Here is a 25,389-nt window from a genome sequence, read left to right as displayed (position 1 = left end):
GAGTGGTCACTAAGCAGCCAGTCGTAAGTTGAGGATTACCTGTATAGAGAAAAATATATATATATAACCACAAATTATGTGATTTTGAAAGGTGTCTGTGGTCATTTAAATTTGGTTCAGTATTTATTATTATAATTTGATCCTGCCTTTTTAAATGTACTTTTTGTCAACCCAAGACGGTGAACATACTTAATTATCTTGCCTTTTGTTTTCCCCACAACAACAGTCTTATGAAGTAGGTTGGTCTGAGAGAGAGGGACTGGCCCCAAAATACCTTATTGGCTCTCATGCCTAAGAGAGGCCTGGAACTCACAATGTCTTGGTTTTTATGCTATTGCCTGAACCTCTATACCAAACTGATTCTCAAACATTTGATTAATGTCGAACCGAAAACCAATTATTTGGGTCTCAATCACTTAAATATGCAATATTCTTCACATTATCACTAAGGTACATTCAATTTAAGGAAATTTTCTTCTAAAGAAATATGTTTAAAATTAGACCTCATGTTGATAGGTTTAACAATATAGCCATATGGTAACTCCCTGTAATCTAAATCATACACATTTATCCATTTATTGTCTTCAGGAATATGATTAATCTAATTTTTACCATTATTTTCAAATAACAAGTACAGCCATTTAAGATGTATATTTCTTATAACCGTCAAATCATTTCTCTCCCACTGACTTTATTTATGCTTATAAAATTAATTAGCAATGTTTTATTAATGGATACACATGAGTCTTATGTATCTAAATCTTCCTAATACAGAGTTAAATTTCTTTTGTCTTCCTAGATATGTACACATAGTATTCTCAGCAATAATATAGGAGTGATTTGCTTCTGTGTTCTTTTAAAAAAAACTTTCCAATCTAGTCTATACAGTAGACTAGTTTTGTAGCTCTGATGGTCTGCCCTCTGAATACAAACCAAGCAACACCCCCTCCCCTGGCCCATCCCTCTTACTTTTTTATTTATTTATTTATCTACAAGCTTATATGATGCTCTAATCCAAGGGTGTCAAACTCAAGGTCCATGGTCCGGATCCAGCCTGTGGGGTGCTTAGATCTGGTCCACAGCAAAGGACCGGCCTGTGGTACCTCTGTCAGTGAAAACGGAGCTCAGGAGGTCCGAGTGGCACACCTGAGCTCTGTTTTTGGCTGCAACAGCCTCCTCCAACTCTCTGCCAGTGAAAATGGAGCGGCTCTCCCAAGCTCTGTTTTCACTGGCAGAGTGCTTGGAACACCACAGGTGCCCCCAACGCAAGTGATGTCAAGCTAGCCACACCCACCCTGGCCACACCTACTTGGCCCCTCAAGGTCAAACACAACCCTGATGTGGCCCTCAATGAAATCGAGTTTCACACCCCTGTTCTAACCAAAACTAACTTGAGAGGCTTATAGAAGCCATTCTATGTATGTTGGCCAAAACCCAAATCACATTGTAATATAAAGCACAGCACCAAAGATAAATGAAACTCTACATCCATTAAACTCCAGATTAATGGAAGAAGCAGCCCATAACATTCTCCCACAACTCCAAGTTCTGCTGCAAAGCCAAATTCTGATGGTGCTTCTGAAAGCCAGAAGAGTAAAGGTTATCTGGATCACAATGGGAATGCTATTCCAAAGATGATGATATCAATTGAAAAGACTCACCTCTTTCACCTTGCTCCTGAAGATAGCAATCTCTGAAGGGAAATGAAATGAGCCCTTCCATAGAGCAAGAAAAAATAATTAGGAGAAGGCAGTCAGCCAAATATCCAGGTCTTTTACCATGAAGGGCTTTAAAAGAGGTGGCCAACATCTCGAATTGCACTCTCAAAGTACTAGTGTCAAATCAGCAGATTGTATAGTGACCCCTTACTACTGTGATGGTGAACCTATGGTAGGCGTGCCAAAAGTGGCACACACATCCATCTCCCTGGGCGCACCAGCTGTCGCCTGTTGTTCTTCTGGGTTCCGGCGCACACAAGCGCACTGGCCAGCTGGTCTTTGTGCCCACAGGAGCGCCAGAAACCAGAAGAACAGCTCCCTGGCATGCATGCATGCACTTGGAAGATAAGCTTCCGGTTTCCAGCACTCACATGTACGCTGGCCAGCTGGTCTTCATGTGCGCAAGTGTACCAGAAACCAGAAGACCGGGTGACTGGCGTGCACAAGGTTAGCTTCCTGGTGCACACATGTGCACCGGGGAATTCTCTTCTGCTTTCCAGTGCTCCCATGCGTGTGCTCCAGGGAGCTGCTCTTTTGGTTTCTGATGCTCCCCTTCCCCACACATGTGCACTCCCATTTTGGCACTCGATGCCAAAAAGATTTGCCAACACTGCCCTACTACATTTTCAACCAGCTGTAGTTTTGAGTTGTCTTCATGGCCATCCCCATGTAAAATACTTTCTAATAGTCCAAACATTAGTGGCTAAAGAATGTGTGACTGAGAAAAATGCCTTCTACTTCAGGAGAAGTTGTACATTTCATACATAGCAAATGAAGTTATGAAAAGGCCCTCCTTGCCAATACTTTCCCCCATGGCTCCATGAGCAGGGCCTGAAAGCCAGGAAGGACCCCCCAGATCACAAATCAGTTTGACGCAAGAAAGTCCAACCCCATACAATACTAAAAATGGAAATCTCAGGAATAGCATGGCTTTAACACACCAAAGAACTCCAGAGAAATAGAGCCTACGCTTTTTCTTCACCATCCGAAACCTAACAGATACTGAAACAACATCTTGACTGCATTATCAATTAGACTGCAGTTTAAATATAAAGCTGAGTGTCCTCAGCACACTGAAAACGACTATGTTAGCCCCATCAGATAAAACAGATTAAGTTACAAAATCTTGCAAGTATGAATGCACTTCCTTTCCTCCCTTTTTAATTCCATTAAAAGGAGTGGGTGGGTGGGTATCTGAGACCTTTACACAAACTACTTTCTTGGCTTGCGCTCAAGTTTCATTTCTGTAATCACTGTCCTGTTAATGGATTTTCTCTCTGTCCTCGAAGGCCATCCCCTTTATTCACTATATATAATTCTGAATTGGCAGGTGATCTCCCCAAGTGCTATTATGTAGACATTGAAGAAGAATGAAAAGAATGCTGATCCCAATGGAACCTCATATTCCAGAGGTTATGGATGCATCTTTTTCCTCCTGACCACTACTGACTTGAACCCTTTAGGAAAAATGGGAACCACTTTAGTAAGATGATTCTAGTCCCACCACTTATCTTTTATGATCAACAAAGTTTGACTAGGTACTAGCACCTAGTTGGACAGCAGAAGATACAACAGCACAGCAGCTCAAATCCAAGACAAAAAGAGCCAAAGCTCTGGTGCCAACCACAAATAGTGAACTTTCTAAGAATGTTCTCTCTTTAATTGCTGTACAGTACAATTTTTAATCAACCCAGCGCTGTGACAAGAGCATTCCAACTCAATCTTAATGACCAAGCTGAGGCATAAAAGAAAAAAAAAAACTAATCAAGTAATCTATCCAACTTCAGCTTTGAATGGCCAAAAGTTGGTTCATTTAGGATACTGGCAGTCTCTGCAGTTTATTTAGAAGAGGTGTGACACAGAGTTACACTTTTAACAACCCTGCCATGGCATTCCATATCACCTTCAGCTTCTGGTCAAACTCAGAGGCGATCCATATAAAGCATATTTACAATACTCCCAACTTCAGGTTATCATTTCTGTGGATCAATATGTGTACCCTAGTCCAAAGGTACTTGAGTCATCCAGAAAGGAACAAACATCAAAAACACCTGGGCTTTCATTGAAAGCAACAGATACAGGAAGATCTACAAATGGCGTATTTGGTCCATAGTAGACAATGTCCCTAACTCCCCAAAAAGAGGAAGTATTATTCATAGTTTCATAATCAGCATAATCCACCATTGCATCTAGTTATTTTACATGATCCTACACAACTTCTCTCAATTCTGAAAATCTGGTTATTGTGAGCATAGTAACATCATTGTACTCTAATTGTACTCCAAGCCGTCTCCATCCACTCCTGCCCTTTATTCAGATTTTATATAGATAGAACACTTCACTATCCCACAGCTTAAATGCCATAATCAGTATAATATAATCAGCCAATGTTATTATGTTAACATGTTGCTGCACCTGTATCATATTTTACCTCCCTATTTATAGGAAGGCCAAAAGATATTGCAAGCAGGCTAAAGAAATAAATCTACTTTCGTGAACACAATGGAGTAAAAAATTGAAAGGATAACAATGCCACCACTAAGAACAAATGAAATTAGCATGTTTATAAATGAATTTGTCCTGAGAGTGAAAGGAAGCTATCAACTAGCTGCAAGAAGAAATTAATTTGGCTTCTATCAATTTATCAACAGTGCCATTCTTTCTCTTTAACTAATTTATTATACATTATAGCCTAGGAAAAGCCCATTGAGTGCTACACTGTTAAATTAATTGGGGAGGAAAGGTCAGACCACTGCAGGAATATCCAAATACAGGCCATGGCACTACAAAGCAAAACAATTTAAAATGTTCAAATTACACTTTATTATTTCAGTTGATTTTAATTACAGGTAAATACAAATAACATTAAATATCCACACTGAAATATAAGATCTATTTTAAGACATTTAAACTAGTTATTATTTATATTCTTAATATTTCTGCATTTCTATTTGTAGGCATGAAAAATGCACGGAATTTTATCAGTGTCCTTCCTTCCATTTCTTTCTTGCCTTCATTCAGAAAATCCCTTTTATTCCCTGTTTTTCCCTACAGCAACACATTTGAGTAGGCTGAGCAACATCATGCTTTCCTCTTCTTCCTTTCAATCACGTCTGATTCTCAGAGACTGTCAGGTCCCTGCAGTTTTCTTGACAATATTTTTCAGAATTGATTTGCCATTGCCTCCTTCCTAGAGCTGAGAGAAAGTGACTGGCCCAAAGGCACCCAGTTGGCTTTATGTCTAAGCTGAGACTCTAGGTTTCTAGCTTGATGTCTTAACCACTACATCAGAGTCCCCCTACCTTTCTGGCTTTGTGGACCAGCAGGAGGAGAGGACATGGTTCTGTGTGGGTGCCCACACTTGTCCGCTGCTCACACAAGTGGGGATGCACACATGTGCATGCTCGCCCACATCCATAGCCTGGTTCTGAATGGCTTACGGCCCAATAGTGGGCTACGGCCTGGAGGTTGGGGACCCCTGCCCTACACCAAAATGCCTCTGTAACATCATGCTAAGAGGAATTAAACCATGATGCGGTATAACAAAGACCAGAGAAGATCAAAGTATGTTTGATGGATAAAATACCAAGAGTCAAGATACAAATTTCCAGGAACAAAAAAGTGTCCAAAAATTATAACCGTCTCTAAATTCTAAACTGCAACAATATTCCATGACAACATTGTTGAAAACCAGGTACTTTTAGATTGTAGATCAGCAGAGGAAAAGAAGCTCTAAAAAGTGTAAAGTGCAGAAAACTCTATTTTCCATACTAATTTATTTGCTAGATGTCTATGGAAATTCTCATTCATCCAGATCATGGTTGCCCCAAAGATGCTTTTTCAAGAGGCAATTGGACTTTTCTTTGAACTTCCCCCCATCTAGTCGGAGCTGAAGAAGTTTCTTGGATAAGAAGCGAAACATCTTTAAAAAAAACAAAAAAACAGAAACCCCAGTTCCCTCTTGAAAAAGCAGGGTTGGGATAATTCATTTGCTGTTTTATGCCTGCTTCTTCTCTAGTCATTATTTCCACATTGGGAAATCATTCTGGAATCAAGAAGGCAACCTTTCATAATTGTCTGATTACTGTACTAACCTCTCTGCTAACCTTCCCTGGTTGAGGAAATCATTTGATCAGCAATGCAGTCTGTATCTCTGATTAGTTATACTAGAACTGAGAAATGCACTTAAGTGATGATCAGGATATGCAAGCTTTGATTGAACAAATCTAGTGATTGTTGTATTGCATTCTGTTGCCTTCTCTGATGATTATGCCTGCCAGGGACAAAGATCTTTAAGAGATGAAGAAATGAGTTTTCTATGTTTTTCCCCTTTGAAGGAATCTCCTGGGGAAAAAAAAGCTTAAAATACTAACTAGTCCATCTCAATTTTTTAAAAGTAATTTCACAGCTGAATCCTATCCATGTTTACTTAAGAGCAAGTTTCATGGTTGTCAATGACACTTGTTCTTTAGCACAACTTTCCCCACCATGTTGCTTTGTAGATATGTTGAAATTCTTCTTCCTCAAGACTAGATATTTAAATAATTGTCTCGTTTCCTCTTTTAATCAGGCTGATTAGGCTGAAACTGTTTTTGGATGTATAGTGCTAATACAAATCCAGCAGTGAAGTAACAATAAACCTAAGATTTTCCTCCAGAAATGCTTACGGTAATTAATGGCTATTTGTGACTAAATCTGCAGAGAAAATCTAGCAGTCATTAATTAGCAAATAGATAATAAACGATGAAAAAGCAGAAATATGAGTGAAAAGGAAATTACAAAACTGAGCCAGAAGCACTAAAAATGAATTCTATGCCTTCCCTTTCACATGCACTCTATTATTTCCAGTTTTTTCCACAAATTTTTGACGGAGGCCTTAAACCGCTTTATCAGGAAATTTCCACCTACAGTCCTTCTCAGGACTGTCCATAGAAAAACAAAATTATAGACTGAATTCCACCATTCTTCCTCTCATTGGAAGAAGACTAGAGCTTCTTAAAGCTGCCCATTACTTAGAGAAACCAATTATTCTACAGATCCAGAAATCTATTACACTCTGGGACAATTTTAAAAAGTACTATAAATTCATTAAAAGGAATATGAAAACTCAATAGTTATTTATATATTCTTGGATTAGTAAAATACATGCTTTATATTCAAAATAATTTAAAATGCAATCCCTGACATCGGACATACCATGTTTCAGGATTCTTAATCCTGCTAGGAGATGGATTAGACAATATTGTGCTAGATGGACCAAAAATCTGGTGCATCCACGACAGCTTAATTCTTGACTTAACATTTATATCTGAGATCACTTGGTTCAGGTGGAATCTGTGAGAGAAGGTATTTTAGCAATCCCTTTTCCATAAGGATGTTTTCATTAGGGACCCTGAGGATAAAGCTTTTTCATGTACCATCCTCTGGAACAATCTCACCAGAGACATAAGGATGACCTCGTTCCTATTTTATTTTTCTGAGCAGTGAAGACTTGGCTTTTTTGTAGAATTTAGGGGACTTAATGGAAGAATTACTCTATTCCCCAGGAGGTAAGCATTAGAAATAGAGATAAGGTTGTGTTACTTGTGTTTTAAAATTATTACTAGTTGTATTATAATAGCTTAGTCTTAAATAACTCTATTCAGGAATTGTATACTGCTCAGTCATCTGACTGCAGTAGTATGGAGGCCATATAAACATTATTTCAGCATTGTCAGTTCACTAAACTGCCATCAGTATTTGAGACACAAAATAAAAATATCCAAACAATTTTAAAGGTAAAGAATGTCTGAGTTAAAAATGGAGTAGCTATATAAAGAGTATATTCAAGTTTCCACTGTGCTTGAGTGAAACCTCAACACACTTCTTCTGAAGAGCAGACAATACAAAAAAACCCCATAAAGTGTAATTTGTGGAACTGAAAAGAGCATATTTTTAAGTGTTTGAAAAATAAAAATAGTTTGACAGCTACATCAACTTTTAGGTGAAAGGAAACAATATAGAAGAATCTGATATTCAAAGCATGGCCTAATAGTTTTAGTCTTAATTGATCACTGGGTTGGCAATGGATGAATTATAATCATGCAATTGATAAACATGAATTGATTGGAGAATGTGCATGCAACCAATTAGTGTCTTGGTTCAAGCTATCATGTTCTTCATCATTTATTAAACTTGTATGCTGCCAGATTCTGATGATTATACGTGGCTCACAACAGAGAAATAAAATACAATAATACCAATAAAAGATAGTAAGTGCAATAGACCAGAAGGAAGGAAGTGAGGAATCTCTCTCTCCCTCACGGCCTGGGTGGAAGATGAACAAAAATGGGTTGGTTTAAATTGGTGAATGAATCCAGCTAATTGCATATTCCAACAGGTTATATATCTGAGTCTAGCATATATACGTTTACCAGATTTCATAGAGAATATGTCCAATGAAAAGCCTCTATAGCTGGACTTTTAAGTCTCCAAATATATGGTAACATCTAATAACAGAAATCATATTTAAGGGACTGATCATTCTTCACTTGGGAGATATTTTATATTAAATGAATATCCTCATTGTGCAGCATGGTATGTACATGTACATCGAGCAGAACTGAAATCAGTTCTCTTGATACTCATTGTATTTGTTATACAATGTATTTGTTATACAATGTTATTGTTATTTGTTATATATTGAAACAGATCTTTTATTTGTTCCAGCTAAGCAGGATGTTTGGTAAGTTTTAAGATGTGAGAATTTTCTAGAGGTTAATGATTGTTTAGAAGTTGTCACATCTTCACTTTGGGATTGTTTTAGCAATAAACAGCACCTTGGGTGGGTGGGTGGGTGGGTGGATGGATGGATGGATGGATGGATACACGGATGGATGGATACACAGGTGGATGGAAAAATGCTGAGCATGTTTTCTAGAGTTGTGACTACTTCCGCTTCAGTGCAAAAAGGAGCGCAGGAGAACGCAGCGATTGGCAGCAATGCCTTAAAGCAGCTCAGTCGTTCTCCATTTCCTTCACTCGTCAGAAAAAAGTGACTGAAGTGGCGAGCCCTATAAGTTTGACAGGACAGGAAAAGCCAGTTCGTCAAAACGGGTCCTGTGTCATCATTTAATCACTCCTCCTTACTTTTACGTGTCTCGGCGAAGTTCTACAAACAGGACTTAACACGGGCAAGGCAGGCAGGCATACCTACCAGCATGCAATGGCTCCAAAGCGGCCACCTCCGTGGCCACCGCTTCGCTCTCCATCCCTAATCCGAGAGAGAGTGGGGGAAGAAGTTGCTCCCAGTTCCTCCTCCTCGGCTCACCCTTTCACCGTCACGGGCCAGCCCTTCCTCTACCCGCGATCATGTGAGGGATCATTTGAGCCGAATCACGTGGCTTTTGTTTTCAAGTTCGCATCCCGGAGGCTGCACCGATTTCGCTCTTGGGAACAAGCGCAGGTTTATTTCTCCGTTGCCTTCGGTCCAGCTGGACCATTGAAAACACTCCGAACAATTTTTCCTCTTTTCACCTTCCTTATGTCGCCGAAGAGTATTAATATAACTGGCTTTTCCCCACTTCCAGCCAAGATTAAAATCCCCACGCTGGTAACTCATATTTCGCTACAACTAGGCGAATATCCAGCTTTTTCTTTGCAATTAGCCGGTTTTCGTGGACTGGCTTCCGCTTCTCCCGTGGAAAGGCTAAAGTACTCTGCTGCGACTTTGGGGGGGGGGGATTGTTTCCCGATGTGTGGGACGACATTGTCCTCTGTCCCTAAGCACCCCAGTTGGGGAGAGGGACAGCTGTAACCCCGTTTATCTGGAAGCCACAGGCAACCCCTTCCTTGCTCTTGCTATCCCGGCTTCGGCGGGGAAGCGCCTTGGTGAGGCCCGCCTGCCTCGCGCATGCGGCTGACCAGGTTGCCTCCTAGCCCGGGCGGGGTTTGCTTACATCGCTGCCGCCGCCGCGGTTGGGTAACATTAGGATAACAAGCGGCCGGCCACAGGCAAGTGGGGACTGCCTCCTTCGCCTCCCCGGCGATGGGCGCAGCCTGGAGCAGCCCCGCGGAGCGGGAGCCCCTCTTGCCTCCTACGCCGCCCGCCGGAGCGCCGCCGTTTGCTCAACATGGCCAGTCCTATCGGGTGGCGGCGGCGGCGGCGGAGTCGCGGGGCAGAGGGACGCCTCCGGCGGGACCCCTGCCTCGCCTGCCGCCGGTGCCGGGCCGCGTGTACGGGCGGCGTTGGCTGGTGCTGCTGCTCTTCTCGCTGCTGGGCTTCTTTCAGGGCCTGGTGTGGAATACGTGGGGCCCTATTCAGAACTCGGCCCGCCAGGCCTTCGACTTCTCCAGCTTGGATATCGCCCTGCTGGTCTTCTGGGGGCCCATCGGCTTCGTGCCCTGCTTCGCTTTCATGTGGCTGATGGACAAGAAGGGTGAGGAAGGAGAGGGAAGGGCGAGGCCGGCTATGCTGGGAGACGGGAAAGGCTCCGTCGATAAAAGCAGACCGGCCCAACCGGATGCCTTTCGGATGTGTTGAGTGGCCTCTTGGGGCGGTGGGAGATTTATTTTATTATTTTATTTTGCTTTTTTGACAGCTGCAGCACACTGCTGGCTCATGTTGAAGGGGTTGTCCACTAGTACTCCAAGATTCTTCTCACAGTTACTACTGTTGAGCCAGGGGCCACCTATGCTATACCTGTGTGTTTGGGTTTTCTTGCCTAAATGTAGAACATTACTTTTTTCACCGTAGAATTTGATTTTGTTAGATAGGGCCCAACGTTCAAGTTTGTTAAGATCTTTCTGTATCAAGCCTATTTTGTGCTATCTATCTATCCACATCTATCCCCTCATCCAAATCATTGATGAAGATGTTGAAGAGTACTGGGCCTAAAACAGAGCCTTGGGGTACTCCACTGCATACTTCCCTCCATGAAGATGCAGTTCCATTGAGACTACACATTGAGTGCGGTTGGTGATGAAGCTGTCTAACCCACGTTCTTCTACTTTATTTAGTAGTAGGTTATGGTCCACCTTATCAAATGCCTTACTGAAGTCCAAATAAATTATATCCACAGCATTTCTCTGGTCTGGTAATTTTGTCACTTTATCAAAGAATATAATAAGATTTGCCTGGCATGATCTGTTTTGACAAACCCATGTTGATTTTTCATTATGACTATGGTCTGAAACATTGGGAAAGTTGGGTTGCTTTCTGGAAGAATGAATTTCCTCCCTGGAGCTTTGGCCATCCAATTCAAAAGATCTGGAGTGGAAAAAAATGCTTGATAGCGTTAATTACCTCACTTCCATCCCTTGGGTGGGTAGATATTTATGGATCTAAAACCTGTGTTCGTTTCCCTGGCGTTCCTTTAATTTCTCTTTTGAGGTGTTACATGTGAAAAAAGAATTTTCATGTAAATAAATGTCTAGCGTTTGAAACTTTAGCCCTTTCTCTATGGACTATTGTATACCCAGGGCAGCTTGCAGCATCCAAAAATGCAAATTATATCATCTAAAAATAAAAACAGTACAATTAAGACCAGAACTGAAATTATAACTCATATAATCAAAATCAGTCCAGGTCAAATTAAAGACCAGAGACTGACTTTTGTCTGTCACTGCATCTTATTGGGAAAGTAGGGGCCAAAGATACCACCTTGATGAAGGCAATTCAAAGTCTGGGAACCACATTGGAGAAAACTGTCTCTGCTGGACTAGATAGCTAAGCTACCCCCATACATTTGGAAGCATCTTTGAAAGGACCTTTCCAAATGGCCTGAGTTACCATACAGGTTCATAGTAAAAGGGATCATATAGGCCACAGGTATCAAACTCTTGGCCTGCGGGCCAGTTGTGTCATGTGCTGGCCCAGCCCCCAGCCGGTTTAGCAAAGGGGAAAAAAGTCCCAATACGTCATGTGACACTGCTGTGATGACACAAGTTTGACACCCCTGATATAGGCCATAGATAGGCTCTAGATAGATCATATGCTTTTTAGGGCATTACTTTGTTCCTTGTAAGCATTCATCAATTGGTCTATACGTTTTGGGGAATGCATCAAATAATCCATGATTTTCTTGCTGAATTTTTTCTTAAAGTGGGAAAAAGGGGCCATATTTATGTCTCACTCACCTATCTGCCATGCTGCAAAGGAAAAGGACAAATGGACTGAAAATGCTACTTTTTACAGCTGCCTCTCTGCTACTTGCTTCTCTAAGTGGAGAATGGGATGACAAAGGAGTTCAAAAAGGCCACTGCTACTGTCTCTGCTGGCTGAATAAAGTTGTAAAAGTTGCCATATGAAAATGGTGCTATGAGCCTGGTGTCCTCTATTGCCTTGCTGTCTTAGCAAACCCAGATCTTGTGTATGCATTTTAAGTGGGCAATGAGGGAAAGAAAGAAGTCATGCTAATATTGTCATTTATATGTCTGAAAAGCATGATCTCCAGTTTTCTGCCTTCTTGTAGCCTATGATGAACCTAATTGTATTATCCCCCTGGAAGGAGAAAGAATGGCAAGTGAATAGAAGTAGTCACTCTTGGTTGTTGTCTATTGAAATGTTGATCTTTCTGACCAAGCCAAGCTATGGAGTCCCTTCCTCTTCAGGCAGCCTTCCCTTAACCTGTGAGTTTAGACAATAGTGTGATTGCCTTCCAGTTGCTAGGTAAGCATCACTGAAATAAAGTGAGGGAACGCACTGGATTGATTGCTAACCTTTATGGTCAAATATTGTTGTTAAGACTGGTTATGCAGAGATAAATTTATTAACTAAAATAGTTTTTCACCCAGAATAAGATTATTGAAAAGGAAAAAGTAATAATGTCCTATCCACAATAGCGGCAAACGGCTGTCCTGAACCTGCTAGTTGAGCGCAAGTGATTGCCCCCATAGCTTACGCAGCCAGCTTGAGGTAATTCACTGTTAAGTCTTTTCTTCCTGGCTGCGCTTATGTTTAAACGGCTCACCTCTTCTGGCAGCCATACATCCTCATTCAATTCCTCTGCTTGGTGGTTTACCATAGCAGAGGGAACTGGCGAGCTGTGGAGGGCTTGGTATCTTTTTATTTCAGCTGCTGATCTATCGGACTGTTAGGCTGCTCTGGCTTCGTCCATTGCTAAGGATAGATTTAAATCAGAGCGAGCCAGCAATCTCCGGTGTAAACGAAGGTCTTTCACTCTGCAAATTAGCTGCTCTAACAGCGCGTCATCCAGATCAGGAAATTCGCAATGGATGGCGGTGTTTCTTAAAGCAGCTATGTATTGACTCACAGTCTCATTTTCGCCTTGAATACACTGCCTGAATGTGTATCATCTTGCGAAACGGGACGGTTTTGGGGCATAATGACCCTTCAGTTTGGCTATGAGAGTGTCCCAAGGTATGTTAAAGACTTGGGCTGGCGCGCCTAGGGCTCAGGCAATGGCGAACATCTCAGGCCCACAAGAATTAAGAAAATACCCCCTACGCCTTTAGTCTGAAATGTCCTTGAAGTAATTAACAAAAAGGAAGCATTCAAACTGTTCAATAAACTACTCCCAAGATTCTCTTTCTGGCATGTAAGCAGCAAACAGGGTAGTAACCGCCATAATTTATGAATTTCAGTTTGTTTAAGGATGAATAATTATTCTACTCTGGTATTTGAGTGGGTTTTTTCCTCAAAATCCCATCCTCATTGCCAAGTATTTTGAACTCGGGTGTAGTAGAATTAGGAGACAATGAAGCCAAGCGATGCAATATAGGAAAAGTTTATTGAATGCGCAGGTTCAAACATGCCAAAATAAGCATCAAGGGTTTGAACCCCGAAGGGTCCTTAAAGCCATACATTTATAGTGCAAATTACGTCATCATCTATAGAGGCAGTGTTTAAGCATATAAGGTCATGAGAGGAACCAAAAACTGTCTATGCCAGATGGCCAACAGTTACTATTCCTAAAATATACATGGTCAGCACCTTATAGATCATGCGTGACATAAACAGGGCCCATCTTGCAAGATAACAGGAAACTCCCCGTCTGGGTCGACTTGTTCCCAGATGTGTAAAAATATTTATTGCTCCTCCAGCAACTGTCAGCAATTGTTTTCTGCTTAATGGTGCAAAACCTCAGCTTTAATCAGAGTATTTGATATTAAACATGGCCTGTAGAACTATGGTTCATAATTGGGCCTCTTAGCCCACCTTAGTCCCCCCTTTGTGACTCATCTGACATTTCCAGAAGAGTCACATACTCAGGTTCATTCGATGGTTCTTCCACAGGACGCATTTTCTCATATTCCCATAGAGCCATTACCTGTGCTGTTGCTTTTCGCTCTGCTATTAAGGAAAATACAGCTTGCCTTCTCCCTGTGGGCTATTTCTAGCACCCACCTTGGGCAGGCCTGTCCATAGGGTTACATTGAAGCGTACTGGAGTGTTGGGATTATAACATACAGTCTTTCCTTGCAGGGTGCACAAACTATACATAGTTTTGTTATGAAGGCAATTCATTTTAGTAGACTTACACCCCTGGGGTGACTGCGTATACACAATCAATACAGTGGGCACAACAACAACATCCACATTCACAGGTACAAAATCAGCACATATGGTTAGTAAAGATGATAAAAGACGAAAATAATTAAAGGTTAGTATGCTGGTCCACTATTCTTCACCCGTGCGTAGAAAGTCAGCTTCCGGAGTGACTTAGCAAGGGTTCTCCACTGCCGACCTTTGGAAAATTCGCCGGGGGGGAAGGCTGCGCTGGCTCTCCGTCTTCCCTTCCAGGTGCGGGATCTGCTTCAGGTGCAGGATCGGCTTGGATTTCCCTTAAATTGTCTGTATGCAACTGTCCGTTAGCGAATGGGACACCAGCAAATGGCCACCAGTCAACCGCTAATTGACTGTTCCGCCAATTGATTGTTGGACCGTTGGGTTGGCGTACTTCACAATACAAATAATGCACACAATGAAAGCAAGAATCACAATACCTATAGCAATACAACAAAGGATATAGTTGGACTTTATTGACGAATCAATTTCAACTTCAACGGTTGGTCGCTGGGATGTGTGGTCCATTGTTTGTCAGCGGCCCTCTTTACACGAGTCCAATGTATCCAGGTTTTAGATTCCGCAATCTTAACAGCAAGTGGAGATGTCATAATTACCTCATAAGGTCCCTTCCACCTCCCTTCTAATTGTTCCTTTTTCCAATGTTTTACCCATACTCGGTCCCCTGGCTTGAAAGAATGACACTTAGTTACCAATCTGGGAGGGGTCTGCTCTAACACATAATTCCGCAACCTGTTTATTTAGTTCCTGCACCATTTCCATGGCCCAAACTCCCCCCTTATGCCCCAAATCAGGCCATCCAGTCAAATTGCGCCGCAACAACGTTGGAGGCCGACCAAACATCAACTCATATGGGGAGAGTCTATGTTGTCGTCTGGGAGCACTCCGAATTGCATACAATGCAAGGGGCAAAGCATCGGGCCACTTCAAGTGTGTTTCCGCACAAATTTTGGTTATCTTTTCTTTTAAAGTCCTATTCATCCTTTCCACGGGAGAACCAGATTGTGGGTGGAAAGAAGAATGGAAGCGCCATTTCACCCCTATAGCTTGTGCAATGGCTCGATTAATATGATGGACAAACTCCGGGCCATTGTCTGATGAAATAAAGGAGGGGTTGCCAAATCGAGGAATGATCTCCTTAAGTAAAACCTTTGCTACTTCCTGTGCCTTTTTCGTTCTAGTAGGGAACGCCTCTGGCCATCCCGTGTATAAATCCACAATAACTAGCATAGCCCGATAAAACCCACTTCGTGGCATATCAGTAAAGTCAATCATGACTGTGTCCATAGGATAGTAGGCAATAGGTATAGTTCCTGGTGGAAGGGAAGGACCCTGCCTAGGATTAACTCTAGCACACGTTTCACAGGAAGATGCGACTTTTACTGCCATCCCTGCTAACCCATCTATATAGTAATCCCTCATAAGAGCGGATTCCAAAGCTGTTTTCCCCATATGGGTGGTTTCATGAGCGGACCGAACCAATTGCCATGCCACTGTGGAAGGCACATATATTCTTCCATCCGGAAGAACGTACCAGCCCTTATCGATGACCGCCATCAAATCGTTGACTGCCTTATCACATTCAGCTAAAGAATAGGAGGGTTGGATGTCTACTGGTATAACCCCTAAATCCAAGGCCACATTAATATACATGTCTGGTAGAGGCTCATGACGCAATGCTGCAGCTCGTGCTTCAGCATCTGCTGCCCTGTTCCCTAAAACAATTCTATCATCACCTCGTTGATGGCCTCTACAATGCATAACTGCCACCTTTTTTGGTTTTTGGACAGCATCTATCAATCTCTGAATTAAATGGCTATGTTGTATATATTTGCCAGCTGAATCCCTAAATCCCCTTTCCTTGTATACAGCACCATGAGCATGTAAAGTTAAAAAGGCGTATTTACTATCCGTCCATACATTCAAGCGTTCACCTTCAGCCCGTTCCAATGCCCGAATGAGGGCCCACAATTCTGCCACTTGCGCACTTTTTCCTGCTCCCAACGGCCCGCTTTCAATTACCCCCTCATCATCAACAATGGCATAGCCTGCAACTCTCATCCCCTGATGTATATAACTAGACCCATCAGTAAACCAGTTATAATCCACCTGAGGCAAAGGTATGTCAGTTAAATCGGGTCGTGTGGAATAAACGGTTTCCAACACTTGTACACAATCATGCTCCACCTCAGTTTCTGTGGGCAAGAGGGTAGCAGGATTTAATGAGGTAGAAACCACTAGATGAACCTGGGGGTTTTCGATCATCATGGCTTGGTATTTGATGAGTCGTTGGTTACTAATCCACAAATGGCCTTTCCGATCAAGAATTGCTTGAACAGAGTGTGGGGTGTGGACCTTGATGGGGCAGGAAAAAGTGAGTTTGTTACAATCTTGCAGCAATTCTGCGATGGCTGCTAAAGCTTTCAAACAATGCGGCCACCCTTGCGCCACAGCATCTAGCTGTTTTGACAGATATGCAACTGGTTGTTGCCACTGGCCGAGCTGCTGAGTCAACACCCCTAAAGCGACATTCTTTCGTGTATCCACATACAAATTGAAGGGCTTACTCAGATTTGGCAAGGCCAAGGCCGGAGCTCTTAACAGAGCTTCTTTAATTGCATCAAAGGCTTGATCCTGCTCCTTTGTCCAAAGGAAGGGGTCTGTCTTACTTCCCTTGGTAGACGAATAAAGTGGAGCTGCCATTAGCGCATAATTTGGAATCCAAATTCTACAAAAACCTGCCAAGCCTAGAAAGCCTCTCAATTGCCTCCTATCGGTTGGCCTCGCCAGATTAAGCAACGCTTGCTTTCTCTCCGGGCCTAGTGCTCTTTGCCCTTGCATTATGTCATAACCTAAATAACGGACTTTTTGTTGGACTAACTGAGCCTTACTTCTGGACGCCCGATATCCACAATCTAACAACAAACACAACATACGTCTCGTATTTTCCCAACAACCGTCCCGTGACTATCCAGTAACCAGCACATCATCCACATATTGTAAAACCGAATCTCCCTGTTGGAAGGGGATAAAATATTGTAAATCCTTGGCTAACGCGGTTCCGAAGAGAGTTGGGGAATTTTTGAACCCCTGAGGTAACCTTGTCCAGCTATATTGGCTCCTTGTTCCAGTATACGGATTTTCCCATTCAAAAGCAAACAATGGCTGGCTAACAGGATGAATAGGTATAGTAAAGAAGGCATCCTTTAAATCAATCACTGAAAACCATGTAGCATTAGGCGGGATGAGACTGAGCAGAGTATATGGATTAGACACCGACGGGTGAATTGTGACTGTCCTATCATTAACCACGCGCAAATCTTGCACTGGTCTGAAAGACCCGTCTGGTTTTAGGATAGGCAGAATTGGAGTGTTCCATGGGGATTGAATAGGGACCAACACTCCAGCATCTAAGTATGTTAGAATACAGTCGTATATAGACAGGATGGCTTCCCTCCAATAGGGTCGTTGCTGCCCAATGTGAACAGGAGTTGCCAGGGGCTTCAATTCCACAATAATAGGGGGGTGATGTGCTGCAAACCCCGGAGGGTTATCCTCAGCCCATAGTCCTGGTACATCAAATTCCCTCCATACATCCAAACATTCTTCCTCAGAAGTCCTAACCACCATCAACCTCCACACTTCATCAGGCCGGTGACTAACAGTGAGATACTGCTTTCCCTCATCAAAGGAAATAGTAGCTCCTAACTTGCTCAACAAATCCCTTCCTAACAATGGGACAGGACATTCGGGTATATACAGGAACTCATGTTGAATTTCAGAGCCCTTAAAAGTACAGGTGACTGGTTTCAAGACTTGATGTCCTACAACTTGTCCAGACACCCCTTGTACTTGAATTTGGTATGGACCAGGAGTAGTTATTGGGTTATTTATCACCGATCGTCCAGCCCCTGTGTCTACTAAAAAGGTAGTCTGTTGACCCCCAATATTCAGAGTAACCATTGGCTCGGGGGGAGTCTGCTCCAAGCCAGGTCCCCGTCAATCTGACCAACCGATTCCTGCCAATCCAATTCCCTCTACTCCTGCATTTACTTGAGCATTAAAACCTCTTCCTCCTTGACCCTGAGCTGGTTGCGATCCCCATCCACGACCTGGATGTCTGGGTGGCCCTCCTCGGCTCATCATCCCTTGCCCAGGCATTCCACGACCTACCATGTTACGTCCCAACGGGCGTCGCCCGGGCGGGCCCCTAAACACTCCACGTCCTCTAAGAGTCAACCTTTTTGGACACTCTCTCTGCCAATGACCTTCAGATCCGCAATGGGCACATTGATTTGGCCCCAATCCTGTCCTTCCTCCCTGTAAGGCCAATGCCAACAACTCCGTCTTCTTATGCATACGATCATCTTTGTCCTTCTTCTCAACCTTATCCCTATTCACATACACTTTCCTAGCCACCTCTACCAACCCGGTCGTATTCTTTCCCAACGCTCCCTCTAACCTTTGCAATTTCTTACGAATATCCAACGCACTTTGTGCAATAAACCTCTCATTCAACATCCTCACATTCTCTGGAGCCCTCGGGTCCATCTGAGTATACAACTCATAAGCCTCAATCAACCTTTGAAGGAATGCTCCTGGACTCTCATCTGCTCCCTGCATAACCAATGAGGGCTTAGACAAATTCACAGGGGGTTTTCCTGCCTTCTTGAGAGCTGCCACTATCACGGTTTGATACGTTTGTATCTTTGCCATGTCACCTGCTACCTTAGGATCCCAACCAGGGTCCCGTTCCGGTGCCTCTTCCAAAAGTTTCCGAGCCCTATCTGCTTCTGTATGATAACGTTCCCTAAAAACCTCTCGCATTCCTGCTTTGCATTTCTCTCTCTCCTCTGCTGTTAGCAACGTAGTTAACAGCTGTTGTATATCTCGCCAATTGGGGTTATGACTATGCATAATGGTTTGAAACAGATCCGTCATTTCCGTGGGCTTCACGGACAATGGACCAAAATGCTTCCGCCAATTCAATAAGTCCGTAGTTGAAAAAGGGATATATTGAAAACAAGGGCGGTACTCAAGATCTCCCTGGGCGTTGATGGCCACCTGTTGTTCTGATACTCTTAATGGAAAGAGTCCTTCCTTTTCCTCTAACAATGTACTTTCCTCTTTCCCGGCTTCCGCCCTCTCCGCCTCCTGCTGTCCGATGATCTCCTGCCCCCACAGCACTTTCCTTATCTCCACTACCCGCAACAGCAGCACCCATAGCCTGGGGCACAACAATGCCTACAGGTGCCGATGCATAGGGAGGGGGAGGTCTGAAGAGTTCCCCCTCGTCTTGGGCAAAAATCCTTTTCTTCTCTGACTCCTTTTTCTCTGAAGCTGCTACATTTTTGACACATCTCGACGCTAACCTCAACTTCCCCTTTTCCTTCGGTCTAACCACACACAGGCGAACCATTTTGGCTTGACACTGCAATAATTCATCAGCCTGTCCTGCTACAGCGTCTCCCCACTGATCTATATATGGAAACTGATTGGGATAGCGTTCTTCGTCTGCAGCAATTAACGAAGTTAAATCATCTATAATTTGATTTCGAAAAGTTCCTCCCATTGGCCATCCTACCCCCATATGTGGCCACTGGTTCTGACACAAGTAAATAAGCCTATCCTTGGTCAATTTTGGGTAAGGGACTCTATATTCAGTGTGGTTAAAATATGAGTCAAATCCTTTAATCATGCAGTCCAGCGGTGTGCTGGGTATGCTGCGTCCCCCACCCATTCCTAACACACTACCAGCGACCTGAGGCCCCAGAAGCCGGAACTCAATGGCCACCTGCAGGAACTGCGCTGGTTTAACCACCCACACAACCTATACGGACTTCATTAGGAACGCCGTCCCGAGTCCAGGGGGGTGATCAGGCCCCCTCTTCTATCTTCAAACGAGATAGGTACAATACAATTATCAAGATACTCGCCTGAGACGTCTTCTCCCCACGGATCCTGGCCAGGAAACACCACAGCTCCTTTCCTAAGTTTGCAGGGTTCTTGGACTCACAATGTGTGTCCCCCTTGGTGTGGGTGGGCTGCTGTTGCTGCTTCCCGGGGCAAAAGAAGACCCGTGGCGCCTGGAAGCCAAGGAGCAGCAGCCCCACACCCCAACGGGGCAAGGTGGCCCTCAGCAAAATATTGCCTTAGCTTCTCTGTCCCATCTGGGGTGCCAGAAAATGTAGTAGAATTAGGAGACAATGAAGCCAAGCGATGCAATATAGGAAAAGTTTATTGAATGCGCAGGTTCAAACATGCCAAAATAAGCATCAAGGGTTTGAACCCCGAAGGGTCCTTAAAGCCATACATTTATAGTGCAAATTACGTCATCATCTATAGAGGCAGTGTTTAAGCATATAAGGTCATGAGAGGAACCAAAAACTGTCTATGCCAGATGGCCAACAGTTACTATTCCTAAAATATACATGGTCAGCACCTTATAGATCATGCGTGACATAAACAGGGCCCATCTTGCAAGATAACAGGAAACTCCCCGTCTGGGTCGACTTGTTCCCAGATGTGTAAAAATATTTATTGCTCCTTCAGCAACTGTCAGCAATTGTTTTCTGCTTAATGGTGCAAAACCTCAGCTTTAATCAGAGTATTTGATATTAAACATGGCCTGTAGAACTATGGTTCATAATTGGGCCTCTTAGCCCACCTTACGGGCTCCTGAGGTAATGACGAGGCTCAGTGCTAACACAACATCTTTATTAGAACAGTAACTAGCAGGAACACGAACAAACGCTCTGACAGCCCTTTTATACCCCGAGCTGTCAGCGCGCTAACCAATAGGAACCTTCCAAATCTCCCGCCTAAACAACATGCAAACGGACCAATCAAACAACACCCTACCTGATTGACAAGAGAGGGCGGGACACACAGATTCGTGACAACCTTCATCTTAAATTTTGCCAGAAGCCTCTTGGAACTGGAACTGTTGTGGCGAGGTGAGCCTTTGCATAGGAACCAATTGTACCTGTTGCTGGACTAGGAGGTTCTGCTTCCAGTCACTTATACCTTAGTTATCTCCTGATTGGATTAATGCACTGTGGCCTTTATGGGACTATCCCTTAGTAAATCTTTAATGGATGGAATAAAAACTATGGGGGAAAGGTAGTCCTATAAATACTTAGCTCCTGAACCATGCAAGCTTTGCTAACAATTGAGAAATGACAGGATGAGTACAGAGAATGTTGAAAAATAACCAGAGAACATCACATCTTGACAATAAACTAAAACTCCTTGACAATAAAATAAAACAAGATTTCTTACTAAGATAAAATTAGGAGCAACGTGATTCTGCTTTTTCAGAAAGTCAGTGGCAAAATGATATTGGGATTTCACTGAAGGTTGGAGGTAAATGTTGGTTTTAAATGCAGATGTTTGTTCCTTTTCTAACTTTTCTAAGTTTGCAGAACAAACTTGTTCAAAAGAGAACCCAAAACAAAAAGCAAAAGCAAATAAATAATAAAGGAATGCTAATTAAAAGCATACACAAAGTATATCTTAAACCTGTGCAAATTATTCAGTAAATGCAGTTCTTCCCTGAATCCCTTCACAGAGCAGGTGTGCTTTGCTAGCTGAAATGGCAAAAGTGGGAGGGTGTCAGAGCCACCATCTGAACCTTCAGGTTGTTCATAGTTTTGAAGAAGAAATACAGATTGGGAAGTAAAACACCTCAAACTATTGATACATGCTTTGTTATATAAACCTATATGCAAGCTTTAAAAAAGATTTTTTTAACTTAAGAAAAAAAAAGTTGCATTGAGCTTTAACTCCCATAATTCTCTAGCCAGTTTTGCCTTTGGCACCCAAGATTAAATGTCCTTAGTTCAGCTGAAAGTGCAAGGACAGCAAATAGGCTTTTAAGTGTAACTTTTTAAACAAGAAATTCTTGCTTATTCCCATAGAAATAGTTATCCACATGTATGCCTTTTCGTTTATGTTTACATTATTTCAGTGGTTTATCTTTTCATGTCCCCAAGGCTCTGAATTAATTGTAGTATTTTAAAATTAACAGTTTACAAAGCAATTCCAGATATGCCTAATCAAAAGAAGTCCACTGAGTTCAGTGGGAGTTACTACCAGAAGATTACAGTCTTGATAAGTAAGTGAAATACATACACAGATTTGAAGAGGATCCAGAATGGATTGCAAGATTGTGAAAGATGTTAAATTTGTTTAATTTAGCAAATCTTGAAAACGGTAAATTGAAAGTGCCTTTTTAGTGATTAAAGCAGTTAAAAGATATACATAACAGAGTTTCTTCCATGCTGAAGAGTAAACAATGCTGAAGTGTAACAATTTCGTTTTGTAGTTTTACTATATTAGAAAGAAGTTTCCCTCCAAACATGGAAGAATTGGAAGGGCATTTTATATTTGTGGAATAAAATATCAGAACCAGAAATATAGAAGAATATATGAAATCATTAATGAAGGGATTTTTCCCCTATCAGCCAGGCAGGAAAGATGCAGCAATTTTTTCTACTTTTTTTAAAAAAAAACCTCATTCCATATGTTCATTCTCTTTGCATGAAGGGCAGGGAGAGAGTGGGACAATGCTAGTATGTTCATATCCTGCTCCCCCTTGAAAAAAAGTAAACTGTTGTAGGACTTGAAGATTTCATAATAATTGAACGGGACTTGGGGTAGAAATGATTGAAGTGGCAATTGCAAAAGGATTCAGTTCAGTTTTGTTCAAGTGTCTTTCCCTTGCTGGAGATTGATGATCATGAATCTTCATTGAGTCCATCGCTATGCTACCCTTGGACATTCTTCATCATTTAGATGAGTTCACTTTTGTACATTCCTGTTCAATGTTTCTGTGTGGTTCTTGCTTTTTTCCCCTTCCAATTTCCCCCCCAGCACAATTCTTTGTATTGTATTTAGGTATCTGATTCAGATATCTCATGAGTTTTTGAGTTTTGATGAGGTTTTTTTTCTCTTGTGCCATCTCTAGAACTTCAAGATTTGAACTTTTGTCACTAAGGGATTCTGAACATTATCCTTAAAAGCCACATTATAAAGACTGTCAGTCTGCTCTCAGCCCATTTTGTAATTGTAAAGGAGATTTGATGAAAATTAGTCATCACTTTGTTCCATTAGATTCCTTTTTATTATTTTTTCTCCAAGATTTAGATATAGGCTTGCTCGTTGTTTTTACTATTTTTCTCCCTTGTACCATTGTTTAATGGTTTTAAAATAGTTTTATATTTATCATTCTTGAGAACATTCTTATCTGAGGTTTTTCTGGGAATTTCTATTTGCCATCTTCTGCAGAATTCCACTGGCGTGAAGGATAAAATAAACAATGTTCTTGTTTTGTTAAACAGGGACACCACTGTCCATTGTTTTTATTTGCAAAGGAGCTTTATTCTGGAAATTACCATTTCTCCCTTTTTTAATATTAAAAAAATAATGGTATTTGTTTTTCCCCTCTCTTAGAAGCTTCAGGTCCTTTTTTCCTTCCAAGAACACTATATACTATCTTCATATTTTAAATTGTTTATTTTAGACCACTTATTGAGAGTCCCAGTGAAGTGCTTTAGTTCATCAAACATTTCTTCTGTACATGTGCATCTCCATAAAGACCTCTGTGTGGAGCAAACTTCCTCAAAAGCTAGATTACACTGTGCTTTTGAAAGGAAGTTAAAAAAGAATTTTCCCAGAGGGCCTTTTTAATTAGTTAAGATAACAGCATAGACAGGTTTATATTGCTCTGATTAGGTTATTGGCTTATTTTTTAATAATTTGTAATTATTATATATATATATTACTATACACCAAGGATATTTGATGACTAATTATTCTTGTATGCCACTAAGAGCCCATTATTGTGACAGTTTAAGAAATTAAATAAATAAATGCACCTGAAGAGTTCTTCCATACAAAAGAGGATTCCAATTAGCTGCAGAATTCCACTGGCGTGAAGGATCAATTTGGACCTATATGTGATGGAATGTGCCCCTGGAAAAACAGTGGGGAACAATTTGGGCAACAGAGAGATTTTCCATAGAGAGGCTCACATTATGAGAGTGCACATTCTCCATAGTGAGGGGGGAGGAGTATCCAGGATGGGTTTGACTTTGTCCTCTCGTGATTGGATTGAGTCAGATAAGCTCTTTGGGCTCCGCCCCCTGATACCGGGCATGCCCAGTTTTCTGACTCAATCCGATCGTGAGAAGTTGCTCATTCTGAAGCTCCAAGAATTTACTAGGATCTAAAGGAAAATCTCATTTGGACCCGTCGAGTTTGCCTCCCTGCTTCGCACACAGCCTCCTCCTGCAGGATTGGGACTGCCACTAGCCCCCCTGGGGCGGCACGCTGCCCTGGCCACTGAGGACATCCGAAGAGACTCAGTGAGGAGCTGGGCCGGGCAGCAGGAGGATGGGCAAAAGCCTCTAGCAGGCAGCCCTAACCGCTGAGGCTTGTAAGTCGCTGGAGCGCTCGGTTGCTCCCTTCAGGGGTTGAGCAACGAACCAGGGCTTCCAAACGCCCTGGAGCGCCCGTGCTGCCTCCATGTGGCCAGAGGATCGTGAGGAAAGAAGCTGTTTCTGGCCACAGCGGCATCGGAGGAGAGGCAGGAGGAAGAAAATCCGGCTGGGAGCGCATGTGGCTAGCTCTCAGGAGCTCAAGCCTCTCTTCAGGCACTTTTAAATTTCGCGCTCCTTTGCAAGCCGGTCGGCGCCATTTTAAAGCCGGGAGGACCCACGTGGTCCAAGATGGCGGCGCCCTGCAGCTACCAGGAAGGGGAATCCCAGGCAGCTGCAAACATGGACTGCAGCCCCACCGGAGGGGCAGAAGAGCAAGCACCCAGGTCAGTGGCTTCCCCAGAGACTGCCCGAGGAGGGGGGGGGAGAGGAAAGGCTAAATGCAAAACCAAGCACCTTTCCCCCAGGGCAGATCCAGAGGAAGGGAGGGGTCACAAGCCCTCCAAGCCTTCTAAATACGAGCAGAGGAGGCATAAGGCTTTAGAGAGGCTTTGCAACAAAGCAGCCAGCCATCAGGATGCCCCAGGCAAAGGGGGAGAAAATCCAGGCACTCCCTTATCCAGTGGAGGCTCAGGGGAGAATCCAGCCCTGCCAGCAAGGATCCCTATAGCAGTGTTTTTCCACCACTGTGCCGCGGCACACTAGT

General features: G+C 42.8%; 2 protein-coding genes across 2 annotated transcripts in view; one reads left to right on the top strand and one right to left on the bottom strand.

The window, feature by feature from the left end:
• HSPBAP1 (HSPB1 associated protein 1) overlaps positions 1 to 9,468 on the bottom strand; it is a 97,747-nt gene extending 88,279 nt beyond the window's left edge. Inside the window, exon 1 of the mRNA XM_087711829.1 lies at positions 8,914 to 9,468. Within this exon, the coding sequence (XP_087567955.1) occupies positions 8,914 to 8,968 (55 nt within the window). The 5' untranslated portion in view covers positions 8,969 to 9,468. The remainder of the gene's footprint in view (positions 1 to 8,913) is intronic.
• A 168-nt stretch (positions 9,469 to 9,636) lies between these two features.
• The window catches only part of SLC49A4 (solute carrier family 49 member 4), a 109,625-nt gene continuing 93,872 nt past the window's right edge, over positions 9,637 to 25,389 (top strand). The window contains exon 1 of the mRNA XM_014063328.2: positions 9,637 to 10,135. Within this exon, the coding sequence (XP_013918803.2) occupies positions 9,745 to 10,135 (391 nt within the window). The 5' untranslated portion in view covers positions 9,637 to 9,744. The remainder of the gene's footprint in view (positions 10,136 to 25,389) is intronic.

The sequence above is a fragment of the Thamnophis sirtalis genome, unplaced genomic scaffold (assembly GCF_051295495.1).
Source record: "Thamnophis sirtalis isolate CommonGarterSnake01/CBP01778 unplaced genomic scaffold, rThaSir2_p1.2 scaffold_1, whole genome shotgun sequence".
Classification (NCBI taxonomy): domain Eukaryota; kingdom Metazoa; phylum Chordata; class Lepidosauria; order Squamata; family Natricidae; genus Thamnophis; species Thamnophis sirtalis.
Note: the sequence above shows the minus strand (reverse complement) of the source record. Positions and strands in the feature narration are given on the sequence as shown.